This window comes from Danio aesculapii, chromosome 16, assembly GCF_903798145.1.
Source record: "Danio aesculapii chromosome 16, fDanAes4.1, whole genome shotgun sequence".
Classification (NCBI taxonomy): Eukaryota; Metazoa; Chordata; class Actinopteri; order Cypriniformes; family Danionidae; genus Danio; species Danio aesculapii.
In genome coordinates this window covers 3,743,428-3,761,954 of record NC_079450.1, presented here as the reverse complement: position 1 = coordinate 3,761,954, position 18,527 = coordinate 3,743,428, and the positions used below count along the sequence as shown (strand labels likewise).

General features: G+C 38.1%; 1 protein-coding gene across 4 annotated transcripts in view; it reads right to left on the bottom strand.

Annotated features, from left to right (window-relative positions):
- Positions 1 to 18,527, bottom strand: part of ubr5 (ubiquitin protein ligase E3 component n-recognin 5) — a 113,900-nt gene that overhangs the window by 73,577 nt on the left and 21,796 nt on the right. For 3 of the 4 annotated variants that reach the window (XM_056475589.1, XM_056475591.1, XM_056475590.1), the window contains exons 7-16: positions 16,802 to 16,961; positions 14,956 to 15,105; positions 11,637 to 11,848; positions 10,409 to 10,528; positions 10,217 to 10,327; positions 8,225 to 8,379; positions 4,568 to 4,685; positions 3,111 to 3,295; positions 2,921 to 3,030; positions 191 to 303 (exon numbers count right to left, since the gene is read on the bottom strand). In XM_056475589.1, coding sequence (XP_056331564.1) covers positions 191 to 303; positions 2,921 to 3,030; positions 3,111 to 3,295; positions 4,568 to 4,685; positions 8,225 to 8,379; positions 10,217 to 10,327; positions 10,409 to 10,528; positions 11,637 to 11,848; positions 14,956 to 15,105; positions 16,802 to 16,961 — 1,434 coding nt within the window. The remainder of the gene's footprint in view (positions 1 to 190; positions 304 to 2,920; positions 3,031 to 3,110; positions 3,296 to 4,567; positions 4,686 to 8,224; positions 8,380 to 10,216; positions 10,328 to 10,408; positions 10,529 to 11,636; positions 11,849 to 14,955; positions 15,106 to 16,801; positions 16,962 to 18,527) is intronic. The other variant, XM_056475592.1, reaches the window with a different exon arrangement.

Sequence of the window (18,527 nt, the reverse complement as noted above, 5' to 3'; positions counted from 1 at the left end):
GCTGCGATATGACTACTGCGAATGATCACATTGCAATATCGATGCTGAAACCATATATTGTGCAGCCCTACTATAAATTCTTTGTAGGTTTAAAGGTTATACAAGAAAAACAAAACAAAACAAAAAAACAGCAGAGAAAGATTTGCTCTCCACTGGATCAAGCTGGGCCGACGTGCACTCCTGCACCCACCTTTCCCACGGGGACGTTTTTAACGTCCTCCACGAAAACAACCTCTCGCAGAGGCCACTGCTCCTCATTCACCTTCTCCTCCTCCTTTGGAGCCGGTGTTGAGCGCCTTCGCTCTGTTGCACAGCAAAAAATCTGTTAGCAATGACAACACCGCAGACACATCCTAGCCAAGTGTGTTATGAGATCTCACTAAAGCTGATGATCTTTTAAAGCAAGAGACCTGAAAAGAATATGCTTAAAATAAGCAGGAAAGACGTATGTTTTAAGTTATGCCGAGTTCAGACTGCAGGATTTTCAAAGTAGTCGTGTCACAGATGTTTTCACACTGCATGACTGTCTGGGTTAGCGTTCCGTTGCTGCTGTGTTCACACTGCAAGATGGATCAGCGACAGGGGTTTCAAACTGTATGTCATTACAATTGGAGAATCGACGACAACTTTGTCAAAACTACGTCTCACAACCAAACACACATGAGAAGTGACATGGAAACAATGCGACGTCACGTAGTACATCTTTAGTTATTAACTACATAACGAGAAACAAGCCTTTAGTGGGGTAGAAAATGTACTTATTTAGCTCACCTGGCTTTTGAAGGGAATTGGTAATTTCTCCTCAACTTTTTTCTTTGTCGACACTGTTGTTGTGGTATTGCTCACATGACAAGTCAAACAGACACAAGTGCTCCTGCCAAATTTACACTAGTTTTTCCCTTCATTTCTTGGGTCTTAATAGACTGAAAATAGGGTTAGGGTTAGGGTTTTAACTTCTCCCCCAACCTCCCGCTGGCCTGCAGATACCCACACTAGTGGATGCTGCTCTCTCATTGGCTGTAGGTGATCGTCGATGTTATTTTCAGTCTGAACACATTTCACACAGCATGACTTAAATCGCCGACAGCTCCAGATATTTAGCATGCCAGATATCTCACTGATGTCAGCGACTCAATGGTGATTCTCTCTAATCGTGTCTTTGATAGTTCACGCTGTGTGATTGTTACTCATGTGAACGAGCGCCGGTTTGCCTGTGATTTAAGACATTGGTTTGCAATTTATTAAAACCTATCGACAAGTCAAAATCGGGGCTAAAATCATGCAGTCTGAACTCGGCATTAGTGCGAAATCAAAATTGGCGATGTTTATTTAGCTAGCACACATTGTTATTCTTTAGGTGAATAACACAATATTCTTAACCACACCCCTCTTACTGTTAGTTTGCTATGAGGACATGTGCAACAAGAAACTCCCACCCCCTACTCAATATTCCATTCCAAGTCTCAGCAACTTTTGGCCGGTTTCCACTGAGTGGTACGGTGCAGTACAGTTTAGTCTTATGCACATTTCCACTGTCAAAATGTACCAAAAATCGAACTGTATGACTTTTTGGGTACCCTTTCCAAAAGGTACCAAAACAGCAGAACGGTACCAAAAGTAAAGCACTAGACACGCAGCTGAACGCTATTGGTTTACAGAGAACAGTGTGTTTTTCAGCTGTGGCGGCAGACTCTGTTGGGCCTTTTACACAGGTCTACCAACTACCTGTGGCGTTATTTCAGTGACCAATGTCGTGAGCTCAGTGTTACAAGTCGAGATCGCATTCATGTAATACCAGCATGTGAATCTGTGCTCGAGCACCGATTTCCTCTGTTCGTGCACAAAACTTCTTGTGCGCCCTCAAATATACGCTGCTCAAGTGCGATTTAGTGCGTTTATGTAACGAGGAAGTCTCCAACATTTATTAGATTTGCTAGGAATATTTATGAATGTCTCCAATAGACCTACAGAGCGGCATTAATGCGTCCTGAAGTAAATTGTATTTTATTTACAGATAAGGGTCTGTGGCTCTGCATGCAATGACTTTATCTTGCTGCAGTTTTTATCAGTTTCACTTATGGAAACAGTGATCGTCATAACTGAAAGCTACATCGTGTTTGCTGGCCTCACGCATCACACACCCGTCAGTCAGTCATTCAGTCAGCATGTCACCTTAAAGGGTTAAACAAATGACGCACAGCACTAATACGATTACAGAAAAGTTTGCGCTGTTATAATTCCACTACCTTTTAAAATGTTTTGGTGCGATTTTAACCCGCTATTTTAAAAAAAACAACGACTGAATGTTTTGAATGAGAAGCTGTAATGTAGCCGTGGCGGGATGAATTTTGGTGTGGAGCCCCACCATGGAAGAATGAACGTAGCGGAAACCATGGAGAATCATCACTAACGTGTGCACAAGCCAGGATAATGAAAACACAATAAGCGCCGTTTTATATACACAGCCGAGACATTAGATTGTAATAATATATACATATAGTAACAAGCCATGGTAGACACGAGCTCAAACAAACCTTTTTGTCCTCTTGATGAAACATGCCTACCAAAAGTGTACCATTTGTCAGTGGAGACACACGTCTGATAAAGCTAACCCAAACCGTCGCTGAACCTTACCACTCAGTGGAAACGAGGCTTTACGATTCACAGGCTTTAAATATGCAAATGAGGCACTATAAGGAAATGTATCCAGAAAACTAAATAAAACCATGTAGTAAATTCTTGTTTGATTGTGTTGATATACCACAAACGTCTGCTATATGAAGAAAAATGAGCAACATCTACGAAAATCAAACAGTTCATTATCAGGAAATTTTAATTGTGGAAGTGAACCAATCCTTTAAACTTTTCTGCAAAATGACAGTATATATAGCAGATGGTGTTAGCAGTCGGATGTACATACTGTACGGCAGTGAAGCGCTGCTAGCAATGGATGAAGTGTCACTGCATGTGGACGCTGGTGAGGGCGGAGGGCCCATTTCCGTCTTCACCAGCTCTGGCTTGCTCTCCGTCCTGACGACAGAAACAAACACACCATTCAGCACCGTATCTTTAGCACTAATAAATCAATGCACGACATGCAGGCATCTTACTTGGTCTCCTGTGTCTTGGTGTTTTTCTCCATGTTTTTCAGGCTCTCCGGCGAGCGCAGCTGGAAGCGGCAGCTGTCGTTCATGTTCCACACCGACTCCAGCAGGACGCCCACTTTAGGGATCCCAGCGTTCACGGAGAAGGCCACGGCACCAGCGTGATAAAGAGGATTATTCCTCAGGCACACCTGCGGGAAGAGAGATGACACTAATGTCATATCGCTATTTTTATTCAGACAGCATCATAACCCATAGTCTTATTATAAGGGATGGGCTGATAAAAATATACCGAATAGCCGCAAATATATCAATAACAATGATTTTTACTTTAAGGGCTCCCTATTTAACCCCTTTAACAAAATGCAAAATAAGTCTTTGGTGTCTCCAGAATGTGTCTGTAAAGTTTCAGCTCAAAATACCCATCAGATTATTTATTATACAACGCAGAAGATGATCTTTTTAAGGTCTGAGGGCTGTATTGTAGCCTGTACCTTTAAAAGCAATTGAGCTGATTCTCCCCGGAGAATGTTTTACTTTTGAGATTAGTCAGACAACTCCATCCCGCTTACAGTTAGTTCAAAATGCTGCTGCAAGGCTTTTAACCAGTATCAAAATATATGACCACATCACACCAGTCTTACACTCTTTGCACTGGTTGCCTGTGCACTATAGTGTTACGTTTAAAATTCTTCTCTTGCTTTTTAAATCACTAAATGGCTCCTTCTTACCTGTCAGACCTGTTAACTGAACATCAGCCAGCCGGTCTCTTCGGTCATCTATCCAAAGGTTGTTATGCATCCCAAAGTCGAGGCTGAAATGCAGGGGTGACCGAGCTTTCGCAGTAGCTGGCCCTACCTTGTGGAATGCTCTGGCCCTCTGTATTAGGTCTATATCATCTCGGTCTGTTTTTAAATCTAGGTTGAAAACTTACCTTTTAGATTTGGCATTTTATCAGTGAGAATTGTTTGTTTTAGCTATAATAATTATTAGTGAGAATTGTTTGTTTTAGCTGTAATTTTATTTCTTTCTCCTTGTGATTTGTATTGTGCAGCACATTGGTTAACCTTTGGCTGTGTTTAATAGTGCTATATAAATAAAATTGACATTTTACTGATAGTTGCATAGTTTTATTTGTACATTTTGCACATTCAATCTACCTTTTTTGGCATTATTACACCAGAAAAAGATTATAGTTCAACTGGCAGAATTATTATTTTGCTGGTTTAAAGGGCTTATCTCACCCCTCTCCCGCCAGATTTAATTTCATCTGGTTTGGGCATTTTTATTCCAGTTGAGGTGTGAATTGAGTTTATAAATGCATTAAACATATTTGGCCATAATTAAGTCTGTTTTTTATTTTATTATTTTATTACTCCACCCCAAATTAAGATATCGCTGACACAATTTTGCATAACACCACCCCGTCATGATCAAAATACAACAAACAGCTTGCTGCTCACCTGAGTTCCTACTGTGATGTTGGGTATCGAAGAGATTCCAGCACTGGACTTTGGTTTCTTGTTCTTGGCTCTGGCCTTTTCAAGCATTTTTTTCCGTTGACTAAAAGGCACAACACCCCTAAAAGAAAAAAAAAGAAACTCAACTAGTTCCACATATGAAGGCCTGTATTCACAAAACATTTTATCTTACAACTAGATGTACTCCGAAACGCCATTAAAATTGAGTTTTCACTTGAAAATTCATTAATCAAACTTTCACTAAGGATTTCGTGAGGTCTTAAGCTGAGAATGAGGGCGGAGTTTATCTATGGATGATGTCAGATTTATTACTATGCATACAGAGATTGGTTGATAGAAAGAGGGAGGAGCATCTGTCAAATTTGTTTCATGGAAAATTTTATTTCTTTCTCCTTGTGATTTGTATTGTGCAGCGCATTGGTCAACCTTTGGTTGTGTTTAATAGTGCTATATAAATAAAATTGACATTTTACTGATAGTTGCATAGTTTTATTTGTACATTTTTGCACATTTATTTGTAAATTTTGCACATTTTTATCTTAGAAGTACTCCGAAATGGCATTAAAATGTAGTTTTCACTTAAAAACTCATTAATCAAACTTTCACTAAGGAATTCGTGACGTCTTAAGCTGAGAATGAGGGCGGAGTTTACCTATGGATGATGTCAGAATTATTACTATGCATACAGAGATTGGTTGATAGAAAGAGGGAGGAGCATCTGTCAAATTTATTTCATGGAAAATTTGTAGAGCGCAGTATAATTTTGCCATATTTAAATCAACAATTCAAAATAAAAATAGTGACATTCAAATAAAGATTTTAAAATGCAGGCTAAGTGAAGAGCTGAATAAGCTGTAAGATGTATGTTGATATTGTTATAGACATTAAACATAGATTTTCTTCCAACGTATTTGCTTTTTAACAAAGTATTTTTATAGAAAATAATTAAGCAAAAATATCTTTAAATACATTTTAAAAATAGCTAATTTTGTATTTATAGAACACATTTGCATGAATACATTTTAAAAAAACTATTTTAGTATTTGTGTATTTTGACATGAACTTAAAAACATATATGGACATTTCTTAACATACAGGAACACCTCGGTGGTTAAGGCGATATATTATTAAAAGTTATCTTTTAAAATCTATCCAGTTTGCCAAAATGTGCCGCTTTAGGACAATTCCTTGTTTGGTCTTGAGGTCAGCTCACAATGCGATTTTTTAAAAATCCTGAACGATTGTAGCATGTCAGACTGCACGAACATGGCTCCCATCTCACAGTCTTAGAGCTGAACTGTCATAATGTCAGACTGAACGACAATGAAGATGCACCAAACATGGAAGAGCACTGCCCTGGAGTTTGACGTCAGAGCCGTGACACTTTCACTTTCTGCATTCTGAAATGATTCCTCACAGCAAACGTAAACAATCTGTAGTGGCAATTCTGCACACAGCACGTCTCAATCATAAAACCAGGAAGAAAATAATTGATTTGCCATTTCCCCGCGTCACTGAAATTGTCGCATGGATTGAGTCATCAGATTCGGTGATACTATTGGTTCTTGGACACTCATCACAGCATGTTGTCACACTGCAGGAAAGTGTCTGAAATCTTCTGACACTGCCAGAACATTATTGGAGAAACAATTTGATCGCAACGAGCACTAAGCAGCTGTCTGTGAACATGTCAAACCAATGATCAAAGATCTCAGATTTTAGCCTAGGGCTTCAGGAATCTTTTAGGATTTCCCAAATTTGTCTCAGATGACAAAATCGTGGCTAAAATCTCACAGTGTGAGCAGGGCTTTAGTAATTTAGATGTCTTCTTCACTACTGATAACATTTCACTGATTTAAGAGCTAGTTGTAGCACTAGAATTCCTTGTGAAATACTCTTAGAGCAAACATTTATTGACATGGCCATTGTTTTTTTGTTTTTTTTAGATTTTCGCATATATACAGCTGAAGTCAGAATTATTCACCCCTCTGTATAACTACTCTACACCATAACTTTTCAATCCAGATGGATGGGGCAACCATTACTGCATCCAAAATGGTAAAAAGCCTTGGAGTAACGATTGATGACCAACTAAACTTCTCTGAGCACATTTCTAGAACTGCTCGATCTTGCAGATTCGCACTCTATAACATCAGAAAGGTCCGACCCTTCCTATCTGAACATGCAGCTCAACTCATTGTTCAGGATCTTGTTCTCTCTAAACTGGACTATTGCATCTCTCTACTAGCCGGGCTTCCAGCTAACTCTATCAAACCTCTTCAGAACGCAGCAGCACGAGTGGTCTTTGATGAACCCAAAAGAGCACATGTCACTCCGCTACTCACCCGTTTGCACTGGCTGCCAGTTGCTGCCCGCATCAAATTCAAAGCTCTGATGTTTGCTTACAAAGCGACCTCTGGCTTTGCTCCTTCGTATCTGCTCTCACTTCTGCAGATATATGTGCCCTCCAGAAGCTTGCGTTCTGTGAATGAACGTCGCCTCGTGGTTCTATCCCTAAGAGGGAAGAAATCACTTTCCCGAACTCTCGCATTCAATCTGCCCAGTTGGTGGAATGAACTCCCTAACTACATCAGAACAGCAGAGTCACTTGCTGTCTTCAAGAAACGACTAAAAACTCTATTTAGTCTCCACTTTCCTTCCTAATCTGTAACTGCCTCTCTGGCTATACCACTAACTGTACTCTCTCTCACAAAAAACAACAACAACAACAACAACATTACCAATGCTTTGCTTCTAAGACTTTACACACCTGAAACTTGTCTATAGCACTTGTTCACTGCTGCTCTTATAGTTGTGTAAATTGCTTCCTTGTCCTCATTTGTAAGTCGCTTTGGATAAAAGCGTCTGCTAAATGACTAAATGTAAATGTAATGTTTTACCTAAATTTCGATTTAACGGAAAAAGATTATTTTCAACACATTTCTAAACATATTAGTTTTAATAACTCATCTCTAATAACTGATTTATTTTCTCTTCGTCATGATGACAGTAAATAATATCTGCCTAGATATTCAAGACACTAGTATTCAGTTTTTTAGTTTTTAGGACACTAGTATTCAGTTAATTAGGTTAGTGTAATTAGGCAAGTCATTGCATAACAATGGTTTGTTCTGTAGACAATCTAAAACAAATATTGCTCAACGCTTTAAGGTGCACTCCTTGAAAATAAATTTTCAGCCCATGCTTCCAATGAATAATATACTGACACAACTCTGATAAATAGTAATAAGTAATTACAATAATAAGGATAGTCTACGAATAAAAGGTCGATCAGGTGGTTAGGATGCCTGTTAAAGGGTTAAGGAGGCTAATAATATTGACCTTAAAATGTTTTTTTTTTTTATTAAAAACTGCTTTTATTCTAGACTAAATAAAACACATAAGACTTTCTCCAGAATAAAAAAAACATTATATTAAATACTGTGAAAAACTCCTTGCTCTGTTAACCATCATTTGGGAAATATTTGAAAAAGAAAAAAAAATAATAATAATAATAATTCTGACTTCAACTGTATATATAAGAGAGAAGCTACTTTTAGCCTTGGGATGTTTTTGAATACGAGCTCAGAAGCATAAGCGAGCTGAAACTGCTTTATATAAATGACGGTGCCAGCTCACCACCAGTAAAGGCTGTTCTCCAGCTGAGCGCAGGTATACAGGGCACAGCAGTGCAGAGAGACGATCCGCTCTCCCTGCAGCTCCGGGAACGATTGTGCTCCGTGTTCGAGTTTAGCAGCAACAGTGCTCAGAGTTTCATCCACCCATGTCGCCACCTGCAAATACAGATTGGTTAAAACTGCCTGTCCCACTTTTTGTGCATAGAATTGAAAATGACAGGTACAAGTCAAACAGCTGTACATCTTCAATGCACACATTTGCCATTTTAATGAAGCTGTTTGCTGCAGTATTAAAAAAAAGGAGAAAATTTACAATAAAAAAAAGTTATGTACATTTGTAAATACATATATAACATTATAGAAATTTCTACCCATTTTTATGACTTCACATGTAGATTTCTGTAGCAAAGTAATGGCCTGAATCACTTTACAACTTTACATTGAGTAATCTCTTAAGTGGCTAAATAGTAAATTAGTGCTCAGTGAGATCCATCAAAAGTCAGTCCACAAATATGAAAACTAGTGTTTCTACAATATCTAAGCATGGTGCCATTTTAAAAAAGTTGTTGCTGCAGTATAAAAACAAGTTAAATTAAAAAGTAATCCACTTTTTGTTTTAATTTTTTTTAAAACATATGCTTTTTTATATTTATAGCAAAGTAATGGCTATTATACTATATTATTATACTATTACACTATTACTATTATACTATTATGTGACCTCAAAATATATTTAGGAGCATTTGTGCGAGTGCATAAAATTGTTGTTGTGCGACCAGTTTTTGCAGCAAAATGGTCACCGCATACATGGATTAGGATACATTCACGCATTATGCATCTTTGCACCTAATAACACCAAACGCAGCGCTCAGGAATGGTTTATAACTGTTGTCATGTCAACTAGCTGCAGTAAATGCTTGCCGCAATGCTTGTCCCGCCTTCAAGCTCTACTTATTGGCCTACTGCGCTACAACAGAATGCGACTGGATTGGTTAATATCAGCTGTCAATCACTCCGTTCTGATGACAGGGAGCTACAGCCGCGAAAATGTAAAGGTCTGGATACGAGAGAATGAAAACAACACTGACAGATTTAGTTTTAGAAACCACTTAAAGTTACAAATAATGGCACATCTGATCAGTGATCATGTCATAAATGTCAATCAAGCATTTACACTTTTCGAAGAGTGGATAAAAGACTTCCAGTGGTTAAAGTCCGCTATAAAAATGACTAAAACATTCACCGTAAAGCTGGTGGGACAGTTTTCAGGTAACAGTGTTTGACACATCTACACATTTTAAGCACGAGATGTTCTATTTAATACTTCATTTATTCATGACGATGCTGTCAGTCGTGCGACTGGCACCGCATTCACCATCGCTAAAGAGCATGCATTCACTGAGATTACACTAATATTGCAGCTTGGGAAAAGGCTGTTATTGCTATTAAGATGACGTATGCAAATATTAAAGTTATATGTCAATATCATGTGCAATATCAGACAGCACCCATGAGAACAGCATAGTTATATCGTTAACTCACTTCATCTCATTCACGTCAAACAGTGCGTGCAGGGCCGGTGAGTGTATGCAGATTTTAGTTTATTTGTTTGTTAGTTTTGATTAGTGTTGATTTCAATTGCAATAAATCTGTTAATATAAAACATGCAGTAACTGTGCTCATAATTTTTGATGGGTGCAACTAAATTCGAGCCAAAATATCTCCAGATAAAAAAAAAAACACATTAAAAATAGGACATTGCAAAGGTATATGTTTTACATTGAGAATGTAATTGGAAGCATGATTATCGTGATTTTATGGTTCATAAATATGCAATTGAACCCATACCACAGGAAGGAACTTGAGTTAAGTAGAAAAAATAAATTTGAGTTTATTTTTGAAGATTGATTTTCACTTATAGTAACCCACCAACTCCTGTCTTATGATTTTCTTCTCATGCATTCCCCTGTAAATAAATAAAAAGTCTCCTTACCTTGTTGCTCTCGGTGGCCACAGTGGCTCGGATACTGTTGGCGGACAGGTGGGTGATCTTTTCATTGGTCAAGCCCAGGAAAGGAACACGAGGGTGATGTATAGAAGGATTCTACAAAAGTGCAAAACATTTATGAGATCCATCAAGCCAACAGTGACAGGAATATATCATTTAACACGACGCAAATCTTACTTGTGCGTTTCTGTAAGGTTCAGGTTCATTCCACTTCCACTGGTAGAGTTCTCCTTTGGTACTGACGGCAACCAGCTCCGAGTACAAAGCACCAATGCTGACAAACTTCGTTACGTAGTCCTGATAGGTCGAACAGATATTGATTACTAAATAACTGAAATATAAAATGCATCCAATGATAGTAGACACTAAAAATCTGAAGTGTAACCCAAAACTGTTGCCCATTAAACTGAAAGGAAATGCAAGCGATTTGGAAAATGTATTAAATCAATTTTTAAACGCATGCCAAGATTTTGGGGAAATCTAATCTTACTTGCAACAAGTCTGGGTATTTATCTAATTTGCAGTTACTCTGGGATTTTGTATTTAAAAAAAAAAAGGGTTGAAAAACCATTTGATTTACTTTATAAATATATAATTTTTTAGTTTATTGCGAAGACAATGCTTCTTTCTACCACTCAAAAACAGAAATTTCAATATGGGTCATTATTTATTCACTCTTGTCAATCCAAACCTGTATGCATTGTTTTTTTTTTTGTGAAAGACAAAACTTGATATTTTTAAAAACACTAATGAACAATCATTTACTCGTGCTTTAATTCTCATAAATATTTTCGGCCTTTTTCCAGTTCAACACAAAATAAGTTGGAAGTGTTGGAAACAAAACCACCACTGACTTCCAAAGTTTTGTTTTACTTACTATGATAGTCAATGTTTTTAACATTCTTCAAAATATCCTCTTTTGTGCCAAACAGAAAAAAGGAATCTTAAAATATGGAACCACTTGAGGGAGAATAAATGTTCAGCTTCTAATGGTAAAAGGTAATTAATTTTTTTTTTTTATAATCACAGTCTGCAGAAAACACTTTGATTGACATTCTCCCTTTGTACGTGTCATCAGAGGGGGAAAGCCCCGCCCATCATTAGTATAGGACGCTAGTCTTGTTTTTGAATCTGCCACTATGCTGACACACAGGCATTTATAGCTCCGCCTTCTTCTGAAAAGAGCACAATCTCATTTGAATTTAAAGCGACAGTCACCTAAATGCCACAATTAAGATAAAAGCCTAAATGGGTGAGTTTCAAAGAGTAATAAAGCATTATCTGTGTGGAATTTTTAGCTGAAACTTTAAAAAATAGCTGAAACTACATTTTTAAAAAAAGAGGCATAACAGGTGCCCTTAAAAATGACCCACTGTTATGGAAGTCTAAAGGCTTGAAGACCCACCTTATCAGGCCACCACTGTAGCTCTTCCCCCAGAGTGACTGGGCTCTGCAGAGGGACACTCTTCTTGTCGAGGCTGGGCTCTCCCTCGCGGCTGGTGGAGCCACGCTCCGCATCGAAGGAGGCCCCATCCAGCCACCGTCTCTCCCGCAGCCTCAGGACCGACTCGCGCTCGCGGAGCAGCTCAGAGTCTCTCTCTAGGGGGAGAAGGAGAACTGGTATGCAATAGGGTCACACCAGTGGGATAACAGTAAGCCACTCTGGGAAAGACCCTTGGAATAGTGATATTTCATACAAATTGCATAGTGACCATTATGTTATCAAAAAGACCATTTTAGTCCAGGCTAAGTCTGCTGTTCTTCTTTGACACCAATCACCAGAAACAACTGAGGACTACGCTCGCAAAATGCTAGAGAACAGGATCCATGGCCTTTATTAGGCGATGGACTGCGTTTTTAATTAAGATAATGCTACAGTGTTCAGCATAAATGAGTGCACCCCCTTACAGATCTCTTTATAAGTAATATTTTCGATAGGATGCTTTAAAATATATGTGCATATACATTAGATTATTCAGTACCAAAAGCAAAACTGCTAATAATTTAACGTCACTGTGCTAAATATAGTACACCCCAATGAATGTTAGGGAGAATTGTATTAAAAAAAACAAAAAAACAAGAGAAACTTAAAAAAATAATAATAATTTAGTTAATTGTGAGCTTTTTTTGCAACACTTTTGGAATTTAAAATGTACTATATTTATGATCAGACTCTTATTTTAATGAATGTAACCGCTTTGCTTAAATGCACAAAAATATATTGTCTATATTCACTGAGAATTGGATTCGGTTTAAACGTGTTCATTTTCAAAGGAGGTGTCCTCCTTTATGCTGTGCACGGTATTTATGGATGCTGTACAGACTAATAACTGCCTTTGTCAGGTGGTGGGTCACATTATCAGCGGAAAGATCTTGTTGACAGGGGTGTCCAGCATTAGCTGAGATTTATGGGTATAAGCTGCAGGGTCTAATGGGAAACTGTGTGCACTGCAGGGCCTTTCGCAGAGGGCTCACTAGGGGAAACGACGACTATGACCATGCAGGACAACTGGACACTCTCTCAAAGCACAGACACTCACACACAACACAAACATGCAGCAAGATGTTTAAGTATTTGATATTCATGGAAATGAAAGTCTTTTTTTTCCCCAAGTCATTTCCAATTCTGTTGTTTGCATGTAATTCAAATAATGCAAAATAATTCAGAGCAGGATCCAGACATGTTGAATAAATTCAGTAACTTACAGTGGCGTAGCAACATTGCAATGTGAAGAACTAAAATAGAATTTGGCTGCTTTCAGTCAGAGTTTACAGTCTGAAATATCAGTTGTATAATTAATTCTACTCTTTTAAATGTCCTTTAAACTCAGAAGTGATTCATGTTATAAATTATCTTAACGAAACACTCCACATTTTCAGAAAAATAGGCTCATTTAATTCTCCTAAAATAAAATAAAAATGAGTTTTACCCTTTTTTATTTTTTAAATAGTTTATTTTTTTACTTTTTTTTATTTAGCCAATCTCTGGGTCTAGTGGGAGCACTTTTAGCTTAGCATAGATCTGTTTAGACCATTAGCATCACCCTCTAAAGCAGTGGTCTCACACTCAATAGCTGGAGGGCCACAGCTCTGCATAGTTTAGCTACAACCACCTCCAACTCACACCACCTAATGCTGCGTTCACACCAGACGTGGATGAAGCGTCAAGCGCAAGTGATTTACATGTTAAGTACGCAAAGACTTTTGCAAAGAATAGACATCCTGTAGCGCGATACACACGAATGAGGCGACGCAAATGCAGCGTTTGCGCGAATGAAGCAGTGCGAGTTGAGTGTTTTGAATGTTTGACACACTTATCGCGTGAATCGCTCGAGTCGGAATATCTGAACTTTAGCAGACATTCGCACCACGTTAACCAATCATGCGCTTTCTCTTGTAGGGGCGTGATTATGACGTAGCGTTGGTGTCCCGAAGAGGAAATCCTCTTGCAGACACTGACAACAGTTCGACAAACTGGGCTCGGCTCAATCAGAAGCACCGCTGAAAGCTTCCATCATCCAGGTACAGTTTCTGGAGGAGTTGATGGACTCATAGAGCTGGTGCACCTCTATAAAGATCTAGTAGTCTCGGACATGGCGCCAAACGAATATCCGCTGTTTTTCAGCCTTCATAAAGCACATAAACACAGCTATTCTCATCAAGTATCTTCAATAAAATCCATGTTAGCCATTTAGCAATGAAGCTAGAGTCACCGGGCAGACAGAAGCCCTTCACATGATGCAAATCCGCTTCTATTGTGAAGTGAATTTGACTCGCGAATGAAGCGAGTAAACTCAAAATGTTTACGCGTCTATTTACTCGGCAATAGCGAGATTTATTCACGCACTCCATGTCTGGAGTGAACACAGCATTATAGTCTCTAGTAGTCTAGAACACCTTGATTACTTGGATCAGCTGTGTTTGATTAGGGTTGTAGCAAAACGGTGCAGAGCTGCGGCCCTCCAGGAATCATGTTTGAGAGCAATGCTTTAAAGCAGGGGTCACCAATCTCGGTCCTGGAGGGCCGGTGTCCCTGCAGAGTTTAGCTCCAACTTGCCTCAACACACCTGCCTGGGTGTTTCAAGTATACATAGTAAGACCTTGATTAGCTCATTCAGGTGTGTTTGATTAGGGTTGGAGCTAAAATCTGCAGGACACCGGCCCTCCAGGAACAAGTTTAGTGACCCCTGCTTTAAAGTGACCAAAGTGTTTTAATATTTTTCCTATTTAAAGCTTGGCTCTTCTGTAGTTACATCATGTACAAAGATGAATGAAAAATGAAAAGTTGCTATTGTCATCTGATATGGCTAGAAACTAGACTCTCATTCTGGCGTAATAAGAAGCTTTGTTGCCTTACCATGGCTGCAGCAGGTGGAATAACATTACTATATAACCATGGCACAGCTGCAAAATTCTTTGATTATTACACCAAGATTGAGAGAATATTTCCTAGCCATATGAGCCCAGAAAATAGCAACGATGTACACATTTTGAGATTTTAATCATTTTTAAGCTATTTGCTAAAAAAAGTCTTGGTGAGCTGTAAAATGAGCCTATTTTCCAAAAACGTGGAGTGCTCCTGTTTCATATCTGCATGAATGTGTTGCATGTTGTGACTATATATTAAGATACAGCAAGAACAGCACAAGCAGCTCCACAAATCTTGCCGAATGGCATCATAACACTGAGTTTATGCAAGCATGACTGTGAGACTTGGCTTTTACCTCGTGAGGAGCCAAGACGAGACAAGGAGGAGCGACGGAAAGAGGGGTAACCGAAGTAGCTGATGTCCTCAGAGAACATGGCGTCGGCATCGATGATCACACTGGGGTGAGCGGAGTGAATGTCTGCATCTAGCAGGGACATCAAGTCTTCTGTAGAAGAATGAAAGGTATTGCCAGATAGAGTTTGTTAGAGGTTAAAATTAGGGATGTTCAGATACCCTTTATCCCCTCCTGGGTCCCACTTTATATTAAGTGTCCTTAACTACTATGAACTTACACAGAAATGAATAATTCATTACAATGTACTTATTGTGTAAATACATGTATTTACTGTGTAGTTATGCTTGACTAAATACCTTTATGTAATTACATCTGTAATTAACTTCTGTAACTACATTTGCAAATACACTGTTGACCATCCCTTACACCTTAACCTACCATTAAACCTACCCATACCACAAAACCTGTCTATAACCCAACCCCTATCCCAACTCAAGAGCACCACAAGTGTTCTCAATTACATTATGAACACAGTAAGTACATTGTGTTTACTTTTTGATGCAAGTACATAGTAGTTAAGGACACTTAATATAAAGTGGGACCCCCTCCTGACACAGATTCTCATACCCGAGATAGGGTTGCACAATTTATGGATGATATCGCAATGTGATCATTCGCAGTAGTCACATCGCAGGATTTCCAATGTCGAGTTTGCATTACAATTAATTAGTTGCATGTGTTTTGGAGGCTTTAAAAAGCATTCAGACATACGAAATTGTACTGCTAGTAACGTTAATAATGTATAATTTTGTGGAATTTTATTTTTACTGTTCAATTACTGTGCCTGAATACTGATTCCAGTGAACTGCTATTAAATTGTGTCATTTAAAATCTGCTTTATCTCCCTATTATTATTAAATCATTTCAGATTTTTACATTTGAAAAAGTCTTTACAAAAAAATGTTCATATGCATGTATAGATAGTTTGTCAATACTTTATTCATTCTATCTATCTATCTATCTATCTATCTATCTATCTATCTATCTATCTATCTATCTATCTGTCTGTCTATCTATCTATCTATCTATCTGTCTATCTATCTGTCTGTCTATCTATCTATCTATCTATCTATCTATCTATCTATCTATCTATCTATCTATCTATCTGTCTATCTATCTATCGTACTAGTCAAAAGTCTTTACACATGAATGGGAAAGTGTCCTTTTGACTGGTACTGTACTATAATATGCATACATAAAATATCAACCAATATATCGTGATCTGTATTTTTTTTACTCCCTGAAATCGTTATCGATTCCAAATTAAACATATCAGTTGGGCTCTAATTAAAATGTCCGAAATTCACCCCCTAGTAGCAGTTGCGCTGAATTTTTTTACTATGGTCGTAGATGTAATAATTCTTCCGTCTCAGAAAACATAAGACATAAAAAGGCTCATTTACTAATTTATTAAATGAATACTCACCTAAAATTTTTTTGGTTGTCTTTACATTTTTTGATTTAGGTTGCGTTTACTGTTTGTTTTCATTTTTTATATTTACTTATACACAAGCTGTTCATGTATAATATAGCACTAAACGACGATACTCACGAGACTTTTCCTATAAGAGCAAGGCAGAATTTGACCCACACTGATTAGCAGTATGTGTGTGTATGCATGTCCAGTAAAGGTGAGCAAAACCAAAAGCCGTATTCTTCATCAATTCACTATAGTGAATTGAATAAATAAATCAATAATGTAATCCCTGATATTCCATTACATAGACAAAACATATATAAAATTTCAACCCTGGTCTCGAGTGTAGTAACAGTGCGTCTCATTTACCTCCAGGTAAGTAGGACTCGCTGGCTGTGTCGTCTCCATCATCTCCATCCTCATCATCTCTGCTCAGAAGGTTGTTTACAGCCAAGTTCACGTCAAGGTTTGTTCGCTGCAGCTCTCGGATGATGACACTCCTGGACTTCCCCTGAAGAACCACCTGCGCCTGGTTGGAAAAGCAAAGCCAGTCGGTTACAAAATTATACAGGTCTGAGTCACGTCACCTCAAAATTATCAAATTAAAACAATTCATACATGTAGACATATTTTACTGTAAAAATAAAAACCAACAACATCACATTTCAATTGTGTAACAGTTTTATTCAGAATTTTGTTCAATCAAATATAAAAGCTTGTTATTTATTTTGCATAAAGGTCTGAAATATAAATACTAAACAGGGATGGGTATCAAAACTCGGTACTTTATTGGTATCAGTGCTACATTAGAAAAGACTGAAATATCGATAAGCTCTGACGTTAACGGTTCTGCTATCAGTACTGGAGAATTATTGCTGAATAAACATTACTTACAGTAGCATAGTTTAACTGACCAACCTTTTCTAATTTGCGATATTCGTCTGCTCAGTTGGCAATCTCACATGAGAAATGCTTGTGTTTCCAGCGAGCACAACAAGTATAAAAGCCTTAACAGCTCTCGGCTGTGCGCGCACACTCAGTGAAGGCTCACACACAGATCGTAAGCTCGCAGAGTGAACCAAACAAGCTGTATTTCTCGAGTGGACAGCGACAATGCCCGTTGCAACAAACACAAGTTGTTTTCTTATAAAAGCAAAGTGAAAGTATCTGTCAAAAGTGCATTAACTGCAGAAAAACAAATGAAAAGTTTTGGACTGCCGAGCTACTAATGGTAACGTTACATCATGCTTCGCTATTCCAGCATTTAATCACCTAAATTAGTATAAGATAATATTAATAGTTTAATAACACACATTCGGTTACATTGAACACAGTATTTTTTTCTGCAGTAGCCTATATAAATCTTATACATTAAAAATGCTTTGTTCATCAGCTGTATTTACAAATATAGCCTATGAATAGCCTAATAATAAACTATGCTTATTAAGAAATAATTTAAAAAAAAAACCTGCTTATTTTTACATTGCAAGATGCTTCAAAACTGTATTAAAAACACAGTTAACCCCCAAAACACAGTTAACTAATTCATGTGAATGCATTAATAAAAAATAATAAACTATCTCATTTAACTGCATTTTGCAACTCAAAAGGGGTATTTTGAACTGCAGGGAGCACAATTAACCAAGAAAGATCCTGACTTCTGCCAGAAAAGGCAAACATGTAGATTTTTCTCCAGAAGAGTGGTTAAAAACTGAGGGCGTACTCACACTATGTACAGTTGCCTTAAACCAGGCTGAAGCACACTTGTCCCCCCCACCGTCTCCCCTGACAGCCCACACTCGTATTGCATTTGAGCATGAGCACACTTACGTCATCAACGATGCACTGGTCAGTTTAAGAAACGCTCTCGCTCAGCACAGTGGAGATTTCTTTATATCGTTATAGTCATTTGGCATGCAGTGACACGCAGTCAAATACTTCGCAGAACAGATCAGCCACTTTTGACGCTCATAAACAAATCATGAAGTCCTCGTGCTGCAGGAATTAGGAGGTTTGCTAAAGGTGCAGCTGTCATGCAGTGAGGGGTTTGCATCTTTAATAACCTACAATATTTTGCATTCATTGAACAATAAGA